This window comes from Psammomys obesus, unplaced genomic scaffold (assembly GCF_907164565.1).
Source record: "Psammomys obesus unplaced genomic scaffold, mPsaObe1.curated_primary_1811, whole genome shotgun sequence".
NCBI classification, from domain to species: domain Eukaryota; kingdom Metazoa; phylum Chordata; class Mammalia; order Rodentia; family Muridae; genus Psammomys; species Psammomys obesus.
Genome location: NW_026592710.1, coordinates 4,958,985 through 4,977,954, shown reverse-complemented (window position 1 = coordinate 4,977,954; position 18,970 = coordinate 4,958,985). Strand labels below are relative to the sequence as shown.

At 50.2% G+C, this 18,970-nt stretch overlaps 1 protein-coding gene across 1 annotated transcript in view; it reads left to right on the top strand.

The window, feature by feature from the left end:
* Positions 1-8,547, top strand: part of Tnfrsf9 (TNF receptor superfamily member 9) — a 13,378-nt gene extending 4,831 nt beyond the window's left edge. Inside the window, exons 6-8 of the mRNA XM_055615302.1 lie at positions 893-1,023; positions 1,819-1,953; positions 8,324-8,547. Of these exons, the coding sequence (XP_055471277.1) occupies positions 893-1,023; positions 1,819-1,953; positions 8,324-8,418 (361 nt within the window). The 3' untranslated portion in view covers positions 8,419-8,547. The remainder of the gene's footprint in view (positions 1-892; positions 1,024-1,818; positions 1,954-8,323) is intronic.
* The last annotated feature ends 10,423 nt before the right edge of the window (positions 8,548-18,970 follow it).

The following is an 18,970-nucleotide window of genomic DNA, read 5'->3' as shown; positions in this document are numbered from 1 at the left end:
GGTGATGATGACGGTGATGATGGTGGGTGATAGTGACTGCGGTGAGGATGGTGATGATGACGGTGATGATGATGATGGTGGTAGTGATGGTGATGATGGTGATGATGGTGGTGATGATGGGGATGATAGTGACTGCAGTGAGGATGGTGATGATGGTGATGATGGTGATGATGATGATGGGGGTGATAGTGACTGCGGTGAGGATGGTGATGATGGTGATGATGGTGATGATGGTGATGATGGTGATGGGAGGTGATAGTGACTGCGGTGAGGATGGTGATGGTCGTGATGACAGCAGCAACAGTCGCTATTTATTAAATATGCCCAGCATGTGAGATTCTGCCCCTGGAGCTTGTTCACTTGCTTCAGTCCTGATCCTGGGAGCACAGGCTGCTCCCCCTTCGGCTGCTGAGCAAATCAAGGCTTTGCACATTTGCTGAAGGTCACTCTGAAGTGGCAGACCCAGGGCTACGCCTGCATGTTTGCTGCTGCCGCTGATCCCATCCATACTGTCGCCCTCACATGTGCCCAAGTCAGTCGGGGGAGCAAGAACTGGGGGGAAGGGTTGAGAGACTAGTGGGTCACAACATGCTGATCCACACTGGCTGAGCCACACTGAATAAGACAGAATGCGTGTGCCTCCTTACCCTGGGGAGACAGAAGAGCCTGGTGGGTGGGTGGGTGAAGCTTGGGGCACCCTCACAGCTGAGGGGAACTGGTGGAGGCCAGATGGCCTCTCGGAGCTTTCTCACACGATCTGTCCACTGCTTGTGAGCCCAGGTCCACCTGCTTCGTCACTTGGCTGCTTCATGGAGTGACAGATACCGAAGTTTTCCTCTGCTCCTCCAACCCTAAACTAATCCTCTGAATCCCTTTTCTTGACCTGTCTAAGCTGTTCTCTACATGGACAGTCTGTGCTTAAGAATGGGACCAGCGAGACAGATGTGGTCTGTGGACCTGTTTTGGTCAGCATCTTTCCAGGTACCTCCCCCACAACCGTTCCTACTCCGGAGAGACTATCAGGTGATTGTTTTGTTGTTATTAAATACAAGTTAAAGAGCAGCTATAGTGGCACACAGCTGGAGTCACCCCACTGCAGAGGCTGAGGCAGGAGGCCAGCAAGTTCCTGGTTAGCCTGGGCTACATAAATACAGGCTTCCCCTTAGCAAATGCACGATGTCTATTCAGACCATGTGGGAATGCCCTGGGCCTGCTGATTCTCCCAGCCCTGCTCAGAGCAGGCAGCTCTGACACGCCATCCTCTTTGTACCGTCGTGTTTTCCTAGGTGTTGTTACCCAATCAGGAATCAGTAATGGGGACCCAAACAGGCCAAGTCCTGAGGACTGAGGGGCCTTGTACTTTCTCTAGCTTCAGTGGGCCTAGGCTACCTAGTTTCTGTAGGCCTCTAGGAAAATCGTTAAACTTGGGTTCATTTTTAAGTCACTTGGGTTTAGGACTTGAGGTGTGACCCAGTTGGCAGAACTTGCCTCGCATGCCAGAAAGGCCCTGGATCCATCCCAGAACTGCGTGACTTTGGGCATGGTGGTGCACACCGGTAGTCCCCACTCTGGTGGTGGAGGCAGGAGGATAGGGAGTTGGAAAGACAAGTTGGGGCTTGAGGCTAGCTGGATACGTGAGACCCTGTCTCAAAACCAAAACAGAACAAACCAGAGACAGTAAACTCATACAAGCTTAGTGAGCTACAGGTTGGGATGCCCAGGCCATCTGCCTCCCCAGACTCTGTGCATTTCGGGGGTGAGTTCAGGTCAAGCCTGTCCTCACTAAACAGCCTGGCATTTCTCTCCTTGCTCTCTAAGGAGAGCGCTCCATGAATGTCCTCACCTTGTTCCTGTCGTTGACATCGGCCGTGCTGCTGTTCCTGCTCTTCATCATTCTCGGGCTCTCCGTGGCCAGATGGATCAGAAAGGAATCCCTCTACATAATCAAGCACCGTAAGGCCAATACAACCAGAACATGGAGGGAGGCAGGACACTGGTCTGGGAGTCGGAGGACAACTTTGCAGGGTGGGCTGTCTTCCTGTTTCAGGGACTGAACTCGGGTCCTCAGGCTTGTATGGCAAGTGCCTTTACTCACCTAACCATATTGTAGGCTTGGGGATTTTTTTTTTTTTAAGTTATGGGCATACAGTTGACTAGCACAGTGATTGTAAAGCCGGGAAGACTTGCTCCCACAGGATATTGGCAATGTCTGGAGGCAGTTATGTAGTGAGAATTTTGGTTTCTTTAAAAACACAGAAATATGATAAGAATGTTTGGGTTTTTGTTTTTGTTTTCTTTTTAAATCCCAGGTATGGTTTACTGGTCTGCTTCAGATTGCCCACAGCAGCTGGCTATGATTTGCCTCATGCTCTAGCAGGGGGATGATTTTGCCAGATGAAGCTAGTTTCTGGGAGTGTGTGACAACTGGAATTCTGGGGACTTTTTAGAGGGTATAAATGCTAGCACCCTGACAGAGGGGCCGGTTGGTGGTTGGGTGCTGCTGGTTACAGTTTGTCATGTAGCTGTGTGTGAAGAGATGAAAAGGAGAAATCAGATATCCTGACTGCAAAAGATCACATTTGCCCCTAATCAGCAGGAAGGAGTCTAATGATACTATCACCCCTTTCCCCCTCTGTCCTCCTTTATCTAGTGTTAGGGGGTTGAAAGGGAAGAAGTAAAGGGGTGGAGAACGGCAGAAGGAAAAGGAACCCACAAAGTAGCCAAAAGTCTGGCTAATGGTGGTTGTAGCTTGGTGCTGGGAGGCCCAGCTGGAGCAGAGGCTGCGTAGACTGCTGAACCCTCACAGCGACATTGTGGCCCCTTCCTACAAGGATGAGGCTCTACATGTCACTAGGGTGGTGACAGAGGCAGTACAGGACCTGGGGTATGGAGAGGACACTGGACACATGTGCCCCAATCCCAGATAACTGTTCACCTGTGCGTGTGGGCACCCAGCCAGCCTGTGCCCATGGCACAGAGAAACCAGGAAAGGACTCTGGATGTTGCTGCTCTGGATGCGTACATAGCCTTGGCCGGGGCTCTGGTCTGTACCTAAGGAAGTGGGGAGAACTGGATGGTGTTGAAATGGGTGTAAAGGTGGACTACTGCAGAGTGAATTAAAGATGCCAAAAGCAGATTCCATCCATTGATAGGCTAATTATAAGGAATCAAGCTGGTGTCCGGCACAGCATCAGTAACCCCTCCACAAAAGCTTTCAGTGTTTATGTGCGTTTCCTGGCTCATAGATGGGACAGCTTGTCCTTTGACCTTGTGAAGGACAGGATGAGGGCTGATAGGCCACTTAAGAGATGGTCAAAGACACAGAGCATCCAGATGGCAAAATTGCAGCCCCAAGTGCTAGAAGGCGGGAGTGCATCTCTCCGAGGAGGACTCAGTGGATAAAGGCACTGTCTGATGACCTGAGTTCAAACACTGGTTAGTAGGAGAGAACGGACTCCCACAGGTTGTCCTCTGACCTACACGCACGCATGCACGCACAATGTAAAAAGTCTGAGGACAGACCTGGAAAGATGGCCCAGCAGGGTAACTGCCTGCTCTGCACGTCTCAGTGAATCATCTCCCACACTTCATTCTTGCTTTTCACCCTGTGGTGGGGGAAGATGTGGCAATGAGGAACTCAAGTCCTGTCCAAGTAGGTAGGTCAAACCTTTCCCAAATGGTGGAGACACAGCGAACGCCTCCTTAGCAGGGTGCAAGTGCTGTTTGCTCCACTTCCGTGTGAACGCTGGGTGTAGAGCACTATTTTTATCTGTCTAGTGGGTGGGGAATAGTGGCTCATTGTGGTTTTGATTTGCCTTTCCTTGATGGTGGTTGAGGTTAGATGGTTCTTCACATCTGATTGGCTGTTTGGATTTCTTACTCTGAGAAGTCCTCCCACTCGGCCATCTGTCCTTTCCTTATCAATGAAGGGGACAGTGTGTATCTGCCCAGCTGCAGATGTCTGTTCCCCTTCTTTGGTGTTTTCCCAGTTCTGTTTCTGGTGGAGCAGCCTCTAAGCTACCAAAAGAACCATCACCTCCCACCCAGAGTGGCACCAGGTTTCTGTCAACATGGCTTCAAAGGGATTAATTACAGAGTGAATTGCAGTCATTAAAAAAACCTTTTCATTTTTATATAATTATACATTCACAGAATAGGATCACATGCCGTTCACAAGTCTCTAATGCCACAATGCAGCCAGGACAATGATGCCCAGAGCACACATAGCTATATGTCACTTTGTCAGGTATGTAGAGTCACGTAACACAATGGAAACACGGAACTTCTGAAGTGGGGTGTGTGCCTGGAGCCCCAGCCTGTGAGAGACTACAGCAGGAGGCTCCCAAGTTCAAGGTCCTAGGTTACATGACACAACAAGGAAACTAAAGCCCCCAACTATCCACAAGCAAGACCCAGCCCTGCTCTCTCTGGCAGCCCCTCATCCAGTTTCCATTCTTGACTCCTAGTTTTTTAAATATTTATGTTACATGTGTTTGCTTGCATGAGTTTTATGTGCAGCACAAGCATGCAGGAACAGGTGGAGGCCAGATGTCCTGGACCTGGACTTATGAGCAGCTGAGTCCTGTGTGGGTGCTGGGAACTGATCGGGGTCCTGTGTGACAGCAAGTGCTTTTAACTGCTGAGCCATCTCTCTAGCCCCGTGCTGTTTTTACCGTTACATGTAAAAAGAAAAATATGGATACTTATGTAAGGTTTCACGTGAAAGTGAGTTTTTGTGTCTCGTAAGAGAAATTCAATTGTAGGGTCATATGGTTAGTTTTTTAGTTCGTTTTTACTTGTTTGTGTGCCTGTGCTACTGTGGGCTTGCTGAGGGCAGAAGACAACCTGCAGAAGTAGATTCCTCTGGCCCCTTGGCTGAGCTCGTTTCCTCAAGCTCCCCACCCCCACCAGCTGTGTGTCTCATCCATCTTGCCACAGGAGTACTGACCTCACAGATAGTCACCACTGTGGCTGGCTTAAAAAGAGGTTTTTTTTTTTGTTTGTTTGTTTGTTTTTTTTTTTTTTTTTTTTTTACACTTCTCCCTCCTTCTCCCCATCTTCCCCCCATGCCCCTCTTGGTGTGTGCTCACGCATACAGTCACCTACAAGTGCATGTGGGTAGAGCTGAGGAGTAGGTCTTCTCCTCCTACCACGTGGGCCCAGGATCAGACTCAAGCTGTCAGGCCCCTGCAGCAGGTGCTTTTCCTTGCGGGGCTGCCTCTCCAGCCACATCTAAGGACCCCCCACTCACCCTGGTCTGAAGGCTTGAACTTTCCCCGAGTGTTAGTGCCTACAAGTTTTACACACCCGTGCTTGACATTTAAAGCTGTTAGTTATGTATAAAGTGTGAGAAATTACAGTCAAGATTTTTTCCTTTGCGGGGAGGGAGCTGTGTGTGCCCGGTAGTTCCAGGGTCACCCCAAGAGAACACTGTCTCCCTTCCTCTGGCTGCCCACAGCATTGGCTGGGCTGGTGAGGGGCAGGGCCTGGAACAGCACCCACCGTTTTGATTGCTGTAGTTACAAAATCAGCCTCAAAACTGAGCAGAGTGTGGGGGAGCCCTGCCTCCTCTTTCCTTTTCAGATTTGCTTTAGCTACTTTTCTATTTCCATGTGAACTTTATGAGACTCTTATCTGTGTCCACAGAAAAGCAGCTGGCATTTCAGATCTCCTGAAATCTGTGGGGAAATGTCTTCTTGGTTAGCTATCCTGATCAGTGAATAGGGTGTCTCTCCATTTACGCTTTCTCTTACCTTACCAATATTCTGTAATTTACAATATATAAATCCTGTATATACTTTTTTTAAGATTTAGGCCTGAGTATTTTACTAGCCCTGTCCCCATTTTTGTGTGTTTTGGCTCACATTTGGGCATTACCTGTTTTGATAAATGTGCATGAGGAGGCCCTATTTTGATGTTAGGAATAATCTTTGATTTTTTTTTCCTTTTTCACAAAGCAAGGTCTGTCAGTAAAACCCAGAGCTTTTGCTACACAGCTTGTTCTGAGGATCTGATCTCATCTCTCTACTCCCAGCCAGGCTGGCAATTTTGTGGGATTCTCCAGTCCTCAAGAGTGGTGGCTAGCACTTTAGTTTTTGTAAACATACTTTTGGAACTTTATATATATGTATGTACATACACACACCAGGTAAGTGAATGTTAGGTGCCCCACAAGGGTGACAGACCCTTGGAATGGAGGCTGTGAACTCCAGGAGATGGGTGCTAGAGTCTGAACTCAGGTCCTCTCTAGAATAGCAAGCTCTCTTGGCCACTGAGCATCTCTCCAGCCACAGGCCTGTTTGCTTGTTTGGTTTGGTTTTTTGAGACAGGGTTTCTCTGTGTAGTCCTGGAACCCTATCTGTAGACCAGCCTGGCCTTGAACTCAGGGATCTGCTTGGAGTAAAGGCATGAACCACCTCTCCTAGCTCCCCAGTACCCTCTCTTCCCCCCTCTAAACAATTAGACCTGATATAGTGCCTTAAATCATGTGTTTATTACATCTAGACGCAGTGCTCGTATGAACCTGGTTTCTGTCCTGTGTCTCTGAGGAGCACACTCACACATGCTCAAGGAGCGTCTTGCAGATCCCTTCGGGTTTTCTGCATAGACCACAATGTCATGTATAAACAGGGACAGTGTTTGCTCTCCTGTATGGTGGGAGACACTTCCTGCCAGCCTCCATGAGTTCTGGTAAGAGATCTGCTGTGATTCTACTGGGGTTTCCCCTGAAAGTGGCATGGTGCTCTCTCTGGCTGCTGTAGACTTTTCTCTGGCCGTTGTCTTCAGAGCTGTGGCTGTGATGTGGTGTGGATTCCTGGACTCATCCAGTTTGAGGTTCAGTCAGCTTCTAGAACTTGTAGGCATTGCTGTTTGCGGATCTGAGGCAGTGGCATGTGGTGGCGGCGAATCAGGTAGTAGTTCCTCAATGCTTTTCAAAACGCTCAGCCCCATTTCCTTTCTCCTGCCCTCCATGCTCCAGGGATGTGAATTCAGATCTTTTGTCAGAGTCCCACATGTCCTTGAGTCGCTGGCCGTTTCTTGCAGTTATGCCTTTCTAGATTGGATACTGACATTTCTGCCCTCTTCTGTTATGAAGACATTAATTTTCAAAATTTCAATGATCACAGTTTTTCGGTTTTAAAATAGCTACAGTTGATCTTTTCTCTGGATCTCCCTTCTGGTCTCAAACTCCTGGCCTCAAGCAATGCTCCAACCTCAGTCCCCAAAGTAGCTGGGCTGTAGGCGTGTACCTCTGCCCACAGCTCTGCAACCTTGATTTATTCTTCACTTGTTTCTGATGTGTTCTAGTTGCTGCTTGGGCATTTTGAGGGAGGCTATTTTAGACTCTTGGCATCCGTGACTCAATTATGTCTTCTCAGATTGAGAGGTTCCTGGTTGCGTGACTGATCCTGCATTGAAACCTACTACGTTATGATACTTGGAGCCTTATCTAAACCTTCTGTTTTCTCAGATGTTCCCTGAGGCCACTCTCAGGGAAGTCTGCTCTAAACTTCCTTGGAGGAGGCCTTGCTGACGTGACTCTGGCCAAGCACCCTTCCTTATTGCTGTCTAGGTGGCCCCTGTTGGGGTGGCATTGCAGGGGTGGCAGTATAGTCTGAGGCCCCATCAGCTTCTTCTGAGGAAGAGCAGTGAAGCTTGACCTGGCCTTTACTGTGATGATCCCTGATTGTCGAGGACAATGGTTTTCAATCTTCCTCACACTGTGAGCTTCGTGGAACAGAGTAGCAGCCGCCAAAGCTGCAGCCCCACACAGAGCAGTTCTTTGCTTTCATGGATGGAAATAGCAGGACAGCTTTGAATTCGGTGCCACAGGATCACATGGGAAAGAAGTGGGAATAAAGCAGCGGCTGCTGCACTGACCCACAGCGGTTCCCACAGTGAAGGCCGCACTTTGGTACTGTGAGCTGGGCTCAGGCCTTGGCTTGTTATTGTTTGGAAGCTACTGTGTAAAATATAGAAAATGGTTTTTAAAGAAATCCAGGCAGGCAGGAAGGAGGATAGAAATCCTGGCACACTGGGGCTTACCTGTAATTCCAGCACTTGGGAGGCTGATCAGCAAGGCCAGCTTGATCTACAGACAGTTTTAAGTCAGCCCAGACAATAGGGACTCTGTCTGTAAACAAAACAAAACACAATCAAATATAATACAGTAAGGTAAAATAAGCAATCCCCGGAGAGCTCATACATACTGTACCTGGCTTGCGGGTGAGTTTGCTCACGTTAGCGTGGAGAACATCTAGGGGTGTGGCCTGTGTAACAGCAGCAGACTGGAGGTGTCTTACATCGTTTCGCTCTTTCCTAGCATTTAAGAAGGCAGTTCAAATGGCTCAAGAGGAAGACGCCTGTAGCTGCCGATTTCCACAGGAAGAAGAAGGAGGAGGGGGCTATGAGCTATGATGCGCTGTCCTAGAAGATGTGGGGATCCTCAGGAAAGCGAGGAGAAGCAGCACTAGGATCCCCATCCTGATGAGCAGCACATGGCACCCCACACTCTGCTCTCAACCACCACCCTAGATGAGGTGTCCACACGCACCCATCCGAATCCCTTCTACTGCTGATCTAGTTTATTTTAAATCCTTGTTAGATTTTAAATTTGTATGTGTATTACTGTGCGTGTGTATGTGTGTACATGACCTCTTTCCTGATGCCTGAAGAGGGTGGGAGGGTTGAATCCAGAAGAACTGGGGTTATGGAAGGCTGTGAACCACCATGTGGGTGCTAGGAATCAACCAGGTCCTTTGTCAGGGTAGCCAGTGCTCTTAACCACCACAGTGTCTCTCCAGCCCTTGACATTTTTCATAGGAGTGTGGGAAGAGCAGGTGGTGAAGGACCAAGTTCTAGACTCTCCTTAGCAAGGTAGATATGTTGTTTTCTTCAAGCTAGGGTTTCTCCGTGTTAACAGAGCCTTGGCTGTCCCGGACCCTCATTACAGACCAGGTTGGACTTGAACCTGCCTGCCTCTGCTTCCCGAGTACTGGGATTAAAGGCGTGAGCCACCATGCCCAGCTCATACATATGACTAATCTAAAGAAAACGACAGTTTCAGTTGGATCACATAGACCAATGGTCCAGCTTAAATCATTGTGAAATTAATGGAGGTGTACATGTATGTTCGTGTATGTAAACATGCCTGACAGTAAGCTGTATGAAGCAGTAGTTTCCCCAAATTTCCATCTAGTTTCTCCCTACACCATCACCTCCACTGTCTGGGGAGGCCTGTTAAAGGGGGCTCTTCAGAGGCGGTCAGAGGTCTGCCTCTCTTGTGTCCTCATCCCCTCTATCCCTCTGTGTCAGGCTCATCAGTGAATGGGTAGGGAAGGTGCAGGGTGCAAGGCACTTCAAGGAGGGAACGCCTGTGAGCCGCCAAGGAGCAAGTCCTCCCAACCAGCCAGAGTCAGACCTTGCCTGCCTTGGCTCAAGAGCCAAGAATGGTTTTCACTTGTATTGATCAAACAGCATCTCTGTGTTCCCCTGGCTGTCCCGGAACTCACTGTGTACACCACACTAGCCCTGATCTTACAGAAATCCTCCTGCCTCTGCTTCCAGAGTACTAGGATTAAAACTGGGTGGCACCACACCCAGCTATCCCTTCAGTTTTTGAAAAAAACACCCAAAAATATAAAAATTGGGCTCTTGTAAAATGTAAGCCTCCTTTTCTCTGGTTCCTGAAATTCTTATCACATAGTTAGGCACCACAGAATGGAGCTGCGTGTTTTGAGCTTTCTGATAGCGTGCTGGGTGGTGGCAGCTGTGAGCTGCTTTAACCATGCAGCGTTGTATCTGTGACTCCTGTTGCTCTGTGCCGCACTCGTGGTGTCCCTTTCTCAGAGACCAGCTGCTGTAATTTACGAGTCTGTCCTCCCTGAGCTACATTCAGGTGCCTCAGCAGCTTTCCAGAGCCCCGGGGATCTCCGAGGCTCCACCTTTCCCAGAGCCGGGATGAGTGCATGTTAGTACACAGGGGTTCTGGGGATGGAACTCGGCAAGCGCGTACTCAGCTGCGCGCCTCCCCGTCCCCTAGCTCATTTCTTACTGTGATCGCAGGCCCGTTCTAGCTGTGGCTCTATGTTACCGCTCAACTCTGAATGTCTGCTCCAGGCTCATGCTTGAATGCTTGGCTTCCTGCTGGCGGCTGCGGAGCCTGGCTGACAGGTGGGAAACTCTCAGGACAGCCCCTTGATGGGTCTACATATCCCCGGTCCCAGCCTGCTCTCTCTGCTTCCTGATCCACCCAGTGTGCAGAGCCTTCTGGATCGGCTCCTGCTGCCACAAATGCCACTGTGTGCTCCTGGAACCATGCCCTCTCTGCTGTGATAGACCAACCTCCACCCCACCAGAAACTGTGGGCCCAAATAACCCTTTCCTCCCTCAGACTATTATGTCAGTTTCCATGTCAAGCAACAGCACAAACAGCGCCCACATCCCCTCTGAGCTGTCTCTAAGACCTGGGTGGAGGGAACAGCTTCTAATCAGAACACTGGACATCTTCCGGCAAAGAGAGTTGTTCCCTCAGGACTGTATGATTGGCTAGATGCCAGTTCTTGCAGCTGGGTACTTAGCTGAGCCAGGCAATGCCTGGCCATAAAGATTATTAGGTGGGCATGGTGGCACACACCTGTAAGCCCAGCAAGGCAGTGCCAGGACTCTCATGCCTTCTAACTGCCATCCTACCGCTTCAGTAACTTGCACCCTCCCTGCCCTTGGCTATTCTCAGGTTCCCTTAGTGCATTTGGTGCAAATGGCACTTCTTTCATGACAAATGAGTGTCCTGTCACATACCATTTTTTACCTTAAAAAGGAAGAGTTAGCTGGGCATAGTGGTGCATGCCTCTAATGCCGGCACTTTGGAGGCAGAGGCAGGGGGATCTCTGAGTTCAAGGCCGGTCTGGCTACATAGAGAGTTCTGGGACAGCCAGCACTACACAGAGAGCGAGTCAAAAAAGAAAACAGTTAACTAAAGTACTTACTGTATATGTCCTCGTGTTCCTGTGCAGCATGCACCCGTTGGTACCCACAAAGGCCAGAAGAGGGCACTGGATCTCCTGGAACTGGAGTTGCAGGAGGCTGTGGGCTGCCCCACAGGGATGGTGGGAACTGAACCTCTGTTCTCCGCAAGAGTAGCCAGTGTTCCTAACCACCGAGCCATCTCTCTGCCCTTTGCGTTTCTTCTTAAATGACATTTTGCTCATGTTTTGTCCCATTAAAAATAACTTGATCATCCTTATCAGCTCATAAACTCCTTAGAGATTCTAGATAGTAATCATCGCCTGATATCCTAGTTTCTTTTCCTGTGATAAAATACTCTGATCAAAATAAATGAAATCATTTCAGTTTTCAGATTCTTAAAAACAAGCCCACGTCTGATTACACCCATCTTTGTTTTGTAAACCTTCCTAAGATATATGTGATTGGTTGATTAAACAGTCTCTACCTGGGCAGGGCAGAATGGGGTAGGCGTGGTTAAGAGCTTTTGGGTTCAAGAAGGAATCAGAGGGTCTGGAAGAGAGGAAGGAGGGTGCATAATGGGTTAGCCTGGACAAGAAACCACATGGGGCCAGGAGGAAGGACTCCAATAATGGTGTGAAAAGGCCTAGATGAAGAATACAATCAAGTACCATGGGATTATGGATGGAAGGTAGACTAGATGAGGAGGATTAAGGTGGATGGCATTGGATGGGGGCTGGGAGATGGGTGGTGAGGATATTGAGATAGTACAGTGAAATATCGGCCAGGCGCAAGGTAAATAAGGTCATTATAAATCTAATAGGTGTCTATGTCTTGCTATTTGTGATAGCAGGTTAAATAATATCACTGTGATAATTTTAGGGCAAATAAGAATAAACATTATTAATCCCAACACTCCTTTTTTAATTATTTACTACAACACCCACGTTATTCTGAGACAGATTTTGATTCTGTTCTTAGTGGAAGATATCACTCTGATGGAAACTTTAGCTCTCAGTGACGCCTGGCTACGCAAGTGGGTGTGTTCACCCCACCCGTGCCAAGCAGATGTTTCCATTTGTGGGTCAAGAGCATGGCCAGAGGGGCTCCATGTGCTCTGTAGGGTGGGGTTAGGACAGTGATCATTACCGGTGCTCTCACAGAAAGACCATCACAAAGCCCAGGACTGTCCTGAGAAGAGAGTTTGTGTGTTTGGGGAGGGCGCGTGTGCATGTGTGTGCCTGTGGAGCCAGTTCTGGCCTCACGCTGGGAGTACAGCTGCTCTGCCCATTTTCTGTGGGGCCGAAGAATCGAACCCAGCTCCTCATGCTTATACCACAGTCACTTGACCTGGCTAGGCCAGGTCAAAAGCCCAAGAAAGCGTGAGCTGAAAAACTCCATAATACTACTGCAGCATTACCAAACTCGAGGTCACACCCCAGACCCCGAGGATCCATGTGTGGCCATCTGTCCTTGAAAAGGCAGTTAAAGCAGCCAAATTCAAAGTAAGAAAAACCAAGCCAAAGCCAAAACCAAACCAACCAACAACCAACTAACCAACACAAACAAACAAAACAACAACAAAAACTAAAAAAACCCCAGCACTCAGAAGACTCAGGTAGGCATATCTCTGTGAGTTCAAGACCAGCCTGAGCTACATAGAGAGACACCGTCTTTAAAAAAAAAAAAAAATGCAGAAAAAGGAGAGTCAATGCAGCCACAGTGGAGAGAGGGACCCAAGAAAGGTGTCCGTCTTCAGGAGTCCTATCGTGAGGTTAAAATACACACAGGGCCAGGGATGTGCCCAGCTAAGCAGTCTCCGCTGTGGTGTGGCTCTGCCCACTGCAGCGCTCTGAGCTCCAGCACCCTGGAATCTCTTTCTGGGAGGCAAGCTGCCCTCTGGCTGGCACCAGGCCTCAGCTTGGTCCTTTTCCCAGGAGAGATTCCGGGGGAGAAATCCAGTTTCTTGGGGTCCATTGTTTCAATGCAGTCTGAGGGCCAGATTGAGACACACCGGCAGAGGCCAGGCCACTTACAGCCCATTAAGGCAAATCACACGCCAACACGCCATTCCTGCTAACTGATGAGAACCTGCTGGGCCCAAGCGTTAAAAGCTTTGAATGCGGAGCAGAACGTGGTGTGTGCCTATGGCCCCGGGGCTTGGGGCAGGGGCTGCAGCAGGAGGCCCATGAGTTTGAGGCCAGTCTGGACCCCACCCCACCTCAAAAATGACTTTGTAGTTTAGACACCGATAACATACTTATTAAGTACATAAATAAGGAACAGCGATTCTGGCGAGGTCACAGCAAGCTGGCATGAAGCGGGATGATTCCGCCATCGGTCAAGGCTGCTGGGGCTCCCGCTTCCCATCCTGCACCCTGGTAAGGTTCAAAGCCACCAAGATCAGCTCTTTTCAGACTGAGACCTGAGTCAAGGGAATGGCAAGGTGGACCAGAGATGCACCACGCATGGCACAGGTTCTCCGGAGGACCCCTCATGGCATACAGCATTCCTGAGGTCCTACCGTGTGCTGGGAAGAGGCAGTGAGTCAGACCAGACATTCCGATGCCCACAGCTTTGTGCCTGGCACCGACGGCGTGAGGTAGAGCGAGCTTGGGCTAGCAAGCGGAGAGCAGGGCTTCTGGGCTGCAGGAGTCAGGGGTCTGCTGGGGTTGGAGGTCACAGAGTGTGCCGTGCCACCCCAGGCATGGTGGCGGGAGAGGCTGGGACCTGGTGGTCATGTTTTCTAGGCTAAAGAAGGCTGCTGGGTTTTAACTGTGGACTCCAGGCACCCTGGAAGGGATCTGCCATCAAGAACGACTACCTTGACCGTCAGAGAAATGGATTCAAGGGAGGCGTGGCCATTCTGATGCCAGGGGATAGTGCAGGAGCCCAGTTCTCGGATGACCAGGGAGCTAGGCTGGCCTTTGGGGATCAGAACGTAGTCTCAGTGGGGGTAGGAGCTGGGCAGAGAGTCACTGGGAACCCTAGAGAAAAGCAGGGTAGAGAAAAGTGGGCCAGCGAGAACTCTGACAGCGGTGTAAGGGTGTAGAAAGGACCACAAGGGACAGCAACTCAGGGACGGGACAGGGCTTCTAGCCATTCAGTTGACAAACCTGCAGAAGGGGGTCTCTGGTGTAAGAGTCCAACCTGGCTGTCCTTACAGCTTGCTCACCACGGCTTGCGGGGTTACGCTCTTATCACGCTCAGGAGCGCCTGCCCAGGGCTGGCGCCGCCCACAGTGGGCCCAGCCCTCCCACATCAACCATTAACAAAGAAAATGCCCCACAGGCCTGCTCACAGGCCAGCCCGATGGAAGTGCTTTTCTCAGCTGATGTTCCCTCTTCCCAGAGGACCCTTGTGTCAAAAACTAACGGGCACAGCTGACCCCTTGATTTGACGCACTGACATCACTAACGAACTGCAACCTGGCCAGGAGTGGTGGAGCCCGACTTTTAACGACTTTAACCCCGGTACTCGGGAGGCAAGGCAGGCAGATCTCTGTAAGGGCAGCCTGCTCTGTTTTATCCCTAACACCTCATGCTGCTAACGCCACATAGGACACGGTGTAACTTTAAAAGTCCCACAGTCCAAAGTGAATCAAGTGTAATTAATAAAAAAAAATCTAACTGGAAAAAAAATAAATATTAATTAAAAAAAAAGTCCCACAGTCTTTAATGGTTCAAACACTCTAAAAGTTCAGTCTCTTTAAAATATCCAACCTCTCCTTAAAAGACCAAAGACTTCTAACTGTGATCCGTAAAAGAAAAAATAAGTGACCTACTTTATCGTCTCAAAAAGGAGGCGGCAGGGCACAGTTAAATGAGAACAGAGCAGACAGCCAACATCCAGCAACACACCTATCCCGTCTATGCAGGCCGCTCCTCTGCTGAGCACACTTGTGGGTGGCTTGCTCCACTCCAGCCAAAGCCAGAGACCAATCCCAAGTGGCAGGACTAGAAGGCCGGTAGGTTTAAGGGTGAAGCCCTCGTGCGTGGAATTAACACCACTACAAGGGGCTGAATGGATCACCACGTTAGGACGTGGTTACAGGATCCATCTATAAACCTGAAATGAGCCCTAATCACAGCCCAGATCTGCTGGCCCATGCTGGCTCACGATGGCCCACGCAGACCTACGCAGGCTCACACCCACGCAGGCCCACGCCACACCTGCCGCCCTCCTTGGTGGTTTTCCCACAGTCCTAGAGTCTCCAGGTGGCCGGCTGCACCTTCACCTCTCTTGACTTCTTCCGGGGCTAACCCTCCCGCCTGATGCCTCAGCTTCTCTCTTGACCCCTTCAGTCCCAGAGTCTCTACCATAACCAATAGCCTCTCCTGACCTCAAAGGGTCAAGCCTCGGCTACTCGCCATGACCCCTTCGTGCCACAGGGTTGACGCTTACACATCAGCAAGTTCAGCCTTGACGTGCAGCCTTGGCCCCTGGACCACAGCTTCAATCCAGATCTAGCACACGTGGCCCCAATAAAGCCTTTGCTTGCCCCTGAACTTCCAGACCCACATCACCTGTGTTTCTCTCAACACTCTTATCTCCACAGATCAGTCTGTTACACATTGAACATTCAGTGTTTTTCAGCATACAGTACCATGCACTTCCCAAATCCTCCCCTAAATCACATGGCCACATCTGTCACCACGATACTCTAACCTGGTATCTTGTTTAGTTCTATCTTGTTTCCTGTTGCTGTGACGAAGCACTGACAGCTTTCGGGAAGAAGGGCTTGAGGAACAGGGTCTGCCATCGAGGGAAGACAGGAGCGGCCCCAGCATCAGCATGGAGGCGTGCTTGCTCACTGGCTTGCTCCCCGGCTCACTCAGCCTGTTTTCTTAGAGCACCCAGAAACACCTGTCCAGGGATGGCCTCTGGTGTGCTGGGCCCTCCCCCCGCAAGGATCAACCTATAAAAAGCCCCACAGACTCGCCTAATCTGATGGGGACGTTTTTCTCAGTTAAGGGTCTTCTTCCCAGATGACCAAAGCCTATGTCAAGTTGGCAAAAAACAAAACAAAACACCCTCCCCAAGAGAAACCCCCCCCCAAAAAAAAAAACCTAGGCAGCACACAGGGATTTTTTTTTCCTTTTTGATTTTTTTTTCCCAAGACTGGATTTCTCTGTGTAGTCTTGGCTGTCCTGGACTCGCTTTGTGGACCTGGCTGGCAGAACTCACAGAGCTCCGCCTGCCTCTGCCTCCTGAGTGCTGGGACCACAGGCGTGCACCCCCATGCCCAGCTGCACACCAGCTGTATTGAACAGTCCGAACAGACTAAGGCAGCTCCCCTGCCAGTGTGACACAATCTTGCCCTTCTCCAGCACATGCAGGGTGGCTCCCGGTGACTGCCGGAGACCTGTCCTTCCCTTCTGGGGTCTCCCGGGCACCTCCAGATCTAGTTACAGGTTGCTGAGCCTTCCCTGATCCCCACGGTCTCTGTACCAACCTCCTTTAAAGCCCTTTGTGTGGGAACTGGGGCTTCCTCGTCCCTGGCATACAGTGGGCGCTTCATATGTGCCTAAGATCTCTTAGAGTTCAAAAATTTTCCAGCTGTTGCTAGACAGGGGAGACACTCTTTGTGTTTTCCTTTTTTCTCTTTTTGGGTGGGGTCTTGAGAGGTAGCTCAGGCTGGCCTTGAACTGGAGACTCTTGGAACACAGCCCAGACCCCCCCTCACACACACACACATACACACAGCCTGAACCAGGCAGCCTCTCTTTGGCTCTCTTCAGACGTCATCTAAGGAACAAACAATCCATGCTGAGAACTGACAGCTTTCAACGTGACGCTTCCTGGTTCCTCCATGCTGTCTGTCCTGGTGGAAAGGTTAGAACCAGAAAGGTTGTTAAACATCAGCTGTTCCTTTAGTTTGGGGAATCCGTCCTGGCAGGCCTCAGGGAGATTTGCTCTGGAAGCTCTGAAGGCTGCTGTCCCCCTCACAGACATCCCTGTGAAGGGGATGTCTCCTCTCTGTCTCTCACAGGCATGAGTGTTTGCCTGCATGTGCTTAGGAAACCACCATGTGTGCCTAGTGCCTGCAAAGGTCAGAAGAGGGCGGAAAATCCCCTGGCACTGGAGTGGCCGTGAGCAATGGGTGCTGGTTGCTGAACCGGGGCCTGTAGGAGCAACCAAACGCTCTGAAGGGCTGACCGTCTCCCAGTCCCAGGGCCCACTTTAATCAAAGCTCCTCCTGGTGTGAAGGAGACGGCCCAGGCCCATTATGCCAATTCCTCACGGGGGCCTCTGTCCAGTGTTCTCCTGTCTCTCCGGAGCCTACACCGAGTGAGTGCCTGCAGAGAAGCACGCACTGTTAGGCCCAGCAAGAGCCTAAATATAAGAAGGTATGAAGAGAACTCAGGAAACTAATCATCCATCGATGCAAAATCGCAAGAGGTTCATCTTGACCATTGCGCAATGGGGTCACCCCTGCTGGTCAGCAAGGAGTGGCCCCGGGAGACAAAGACCTTAGGTTTTAAAAGACAAGGCATGGGGAATTTTAGGGGAATTTAAGGGTTCTTGGCAATTCATGATTGGATGAGGTATTTAACTTTTAAAATAATTGGTTGGTTCTGGGCACCCTTAGGTCTGGTCAGCCCTGTCATAAATATCTGATCTTCAAGTCAGTTTGGAATTTCCTGCCATATGAGATATAACCACAGTTAAAGCTGGGAGAGTGATTAACTCATCCCGTGTCTGTTCTGAGGAGTGGGGGTTTACAGGCTTTGGATCAAAGATCAGGAGAAGGATTGGGTCCCTTTGGCCCAGTTTCCAAACAAAGCTCATCTCATAGGCGCCAGCTGGTCATTTTCTCTCCATTTAGTAAAGATCTCTGCTTGTTCTCTTCCTTATCTCTGCCCTCACAGATGGCTAATGTCAGGAACTTTTACATTCCTCGGCTCTCTGGAGAAGCTCTAAGAGGCTTTAATTAACGTGGGCCTAAAACTTGAAAATATAAGTTATAAGGCAATTTAAAGAAACATGGGTTACAAAGTTAGTCTGGTTCTTTAAGCACCACACATTTTCTCCCCAGCCGACCTCAGCTGCTCTCGGTTATGTCGTTATGACAGGCCTGTCTCAGCCTCTGGGCGTTGTACATGCCCACCAGCCAGCCTCAGCGTCACCATGAGGCACACTGCAGGGCATGGCGGCAAAGCTCCCCAGTCAGGCTTTAAGCTGTCTTGGGAAACTGCCTGCAGCCATCTCCTTGTGTGAGAATATGCTGGGTGTATCCTCCAATGTCCTCACGGAGAGGCCCAGACTGCGGGACCCAGGGGGAGCAGAATTCCACTTGCCCCAGGGGAGCAGATGGTTGCTTGACAGGTGTATTTTTCTAAATGTGTTTTGCCTCCTGGAGCATTCTGGGTAATCCTCCAACAAAGTCTGGGCTAAGAAAAAGAGCAAGCCCGCCTCGAGACTCTTGAGCTGCCCCTTTGCAGATGCAGACAGTTAGGAGGCTTCAGGAGTGGGATTTGAGAATGTCGCAGCTCTAGCATTCTTAACACAGTGGTAGAGGACTGGTGGCTGACGGTGGCTTGGGCAGGGCCAAGCCGGCTAGGTTCCGAAGAGGACCCCCCCCTCCCCCAGTGTTGTGTCCTGTGTGTGCTTTCCCATCTGGGTCTCCTCCTCCTCCTCTCTTTACGATAAGTTTTATTATTTTTAAAATCAACATGTATATGTACATTAGTGCAGGGTCTGAGGAGTCCAGAAGGGGGTGTCAGATCCCCTGGAGCTGGAGTTACAGGTGCTCGTGTGCCACCAGGTGTAGATGCTGCGAACAAACTCAGGTCCTCTACAAGAGCAGCCAGAGCCCCTAACCACTGAACTACCTCCCCAGACCACCCCCTCCACACACACACACCTTTGTTCCTGGCAGGGTCCACGTGGCCCAGGCTGGCTGTCCTTCAGCTCTGCTTATACCTGAGGATAGCCCTGGACTACGGACCCTCTTCCCTCTACCTTCAAAGCACTGGGACTCTGGGAATGGAATTAAGCAGTC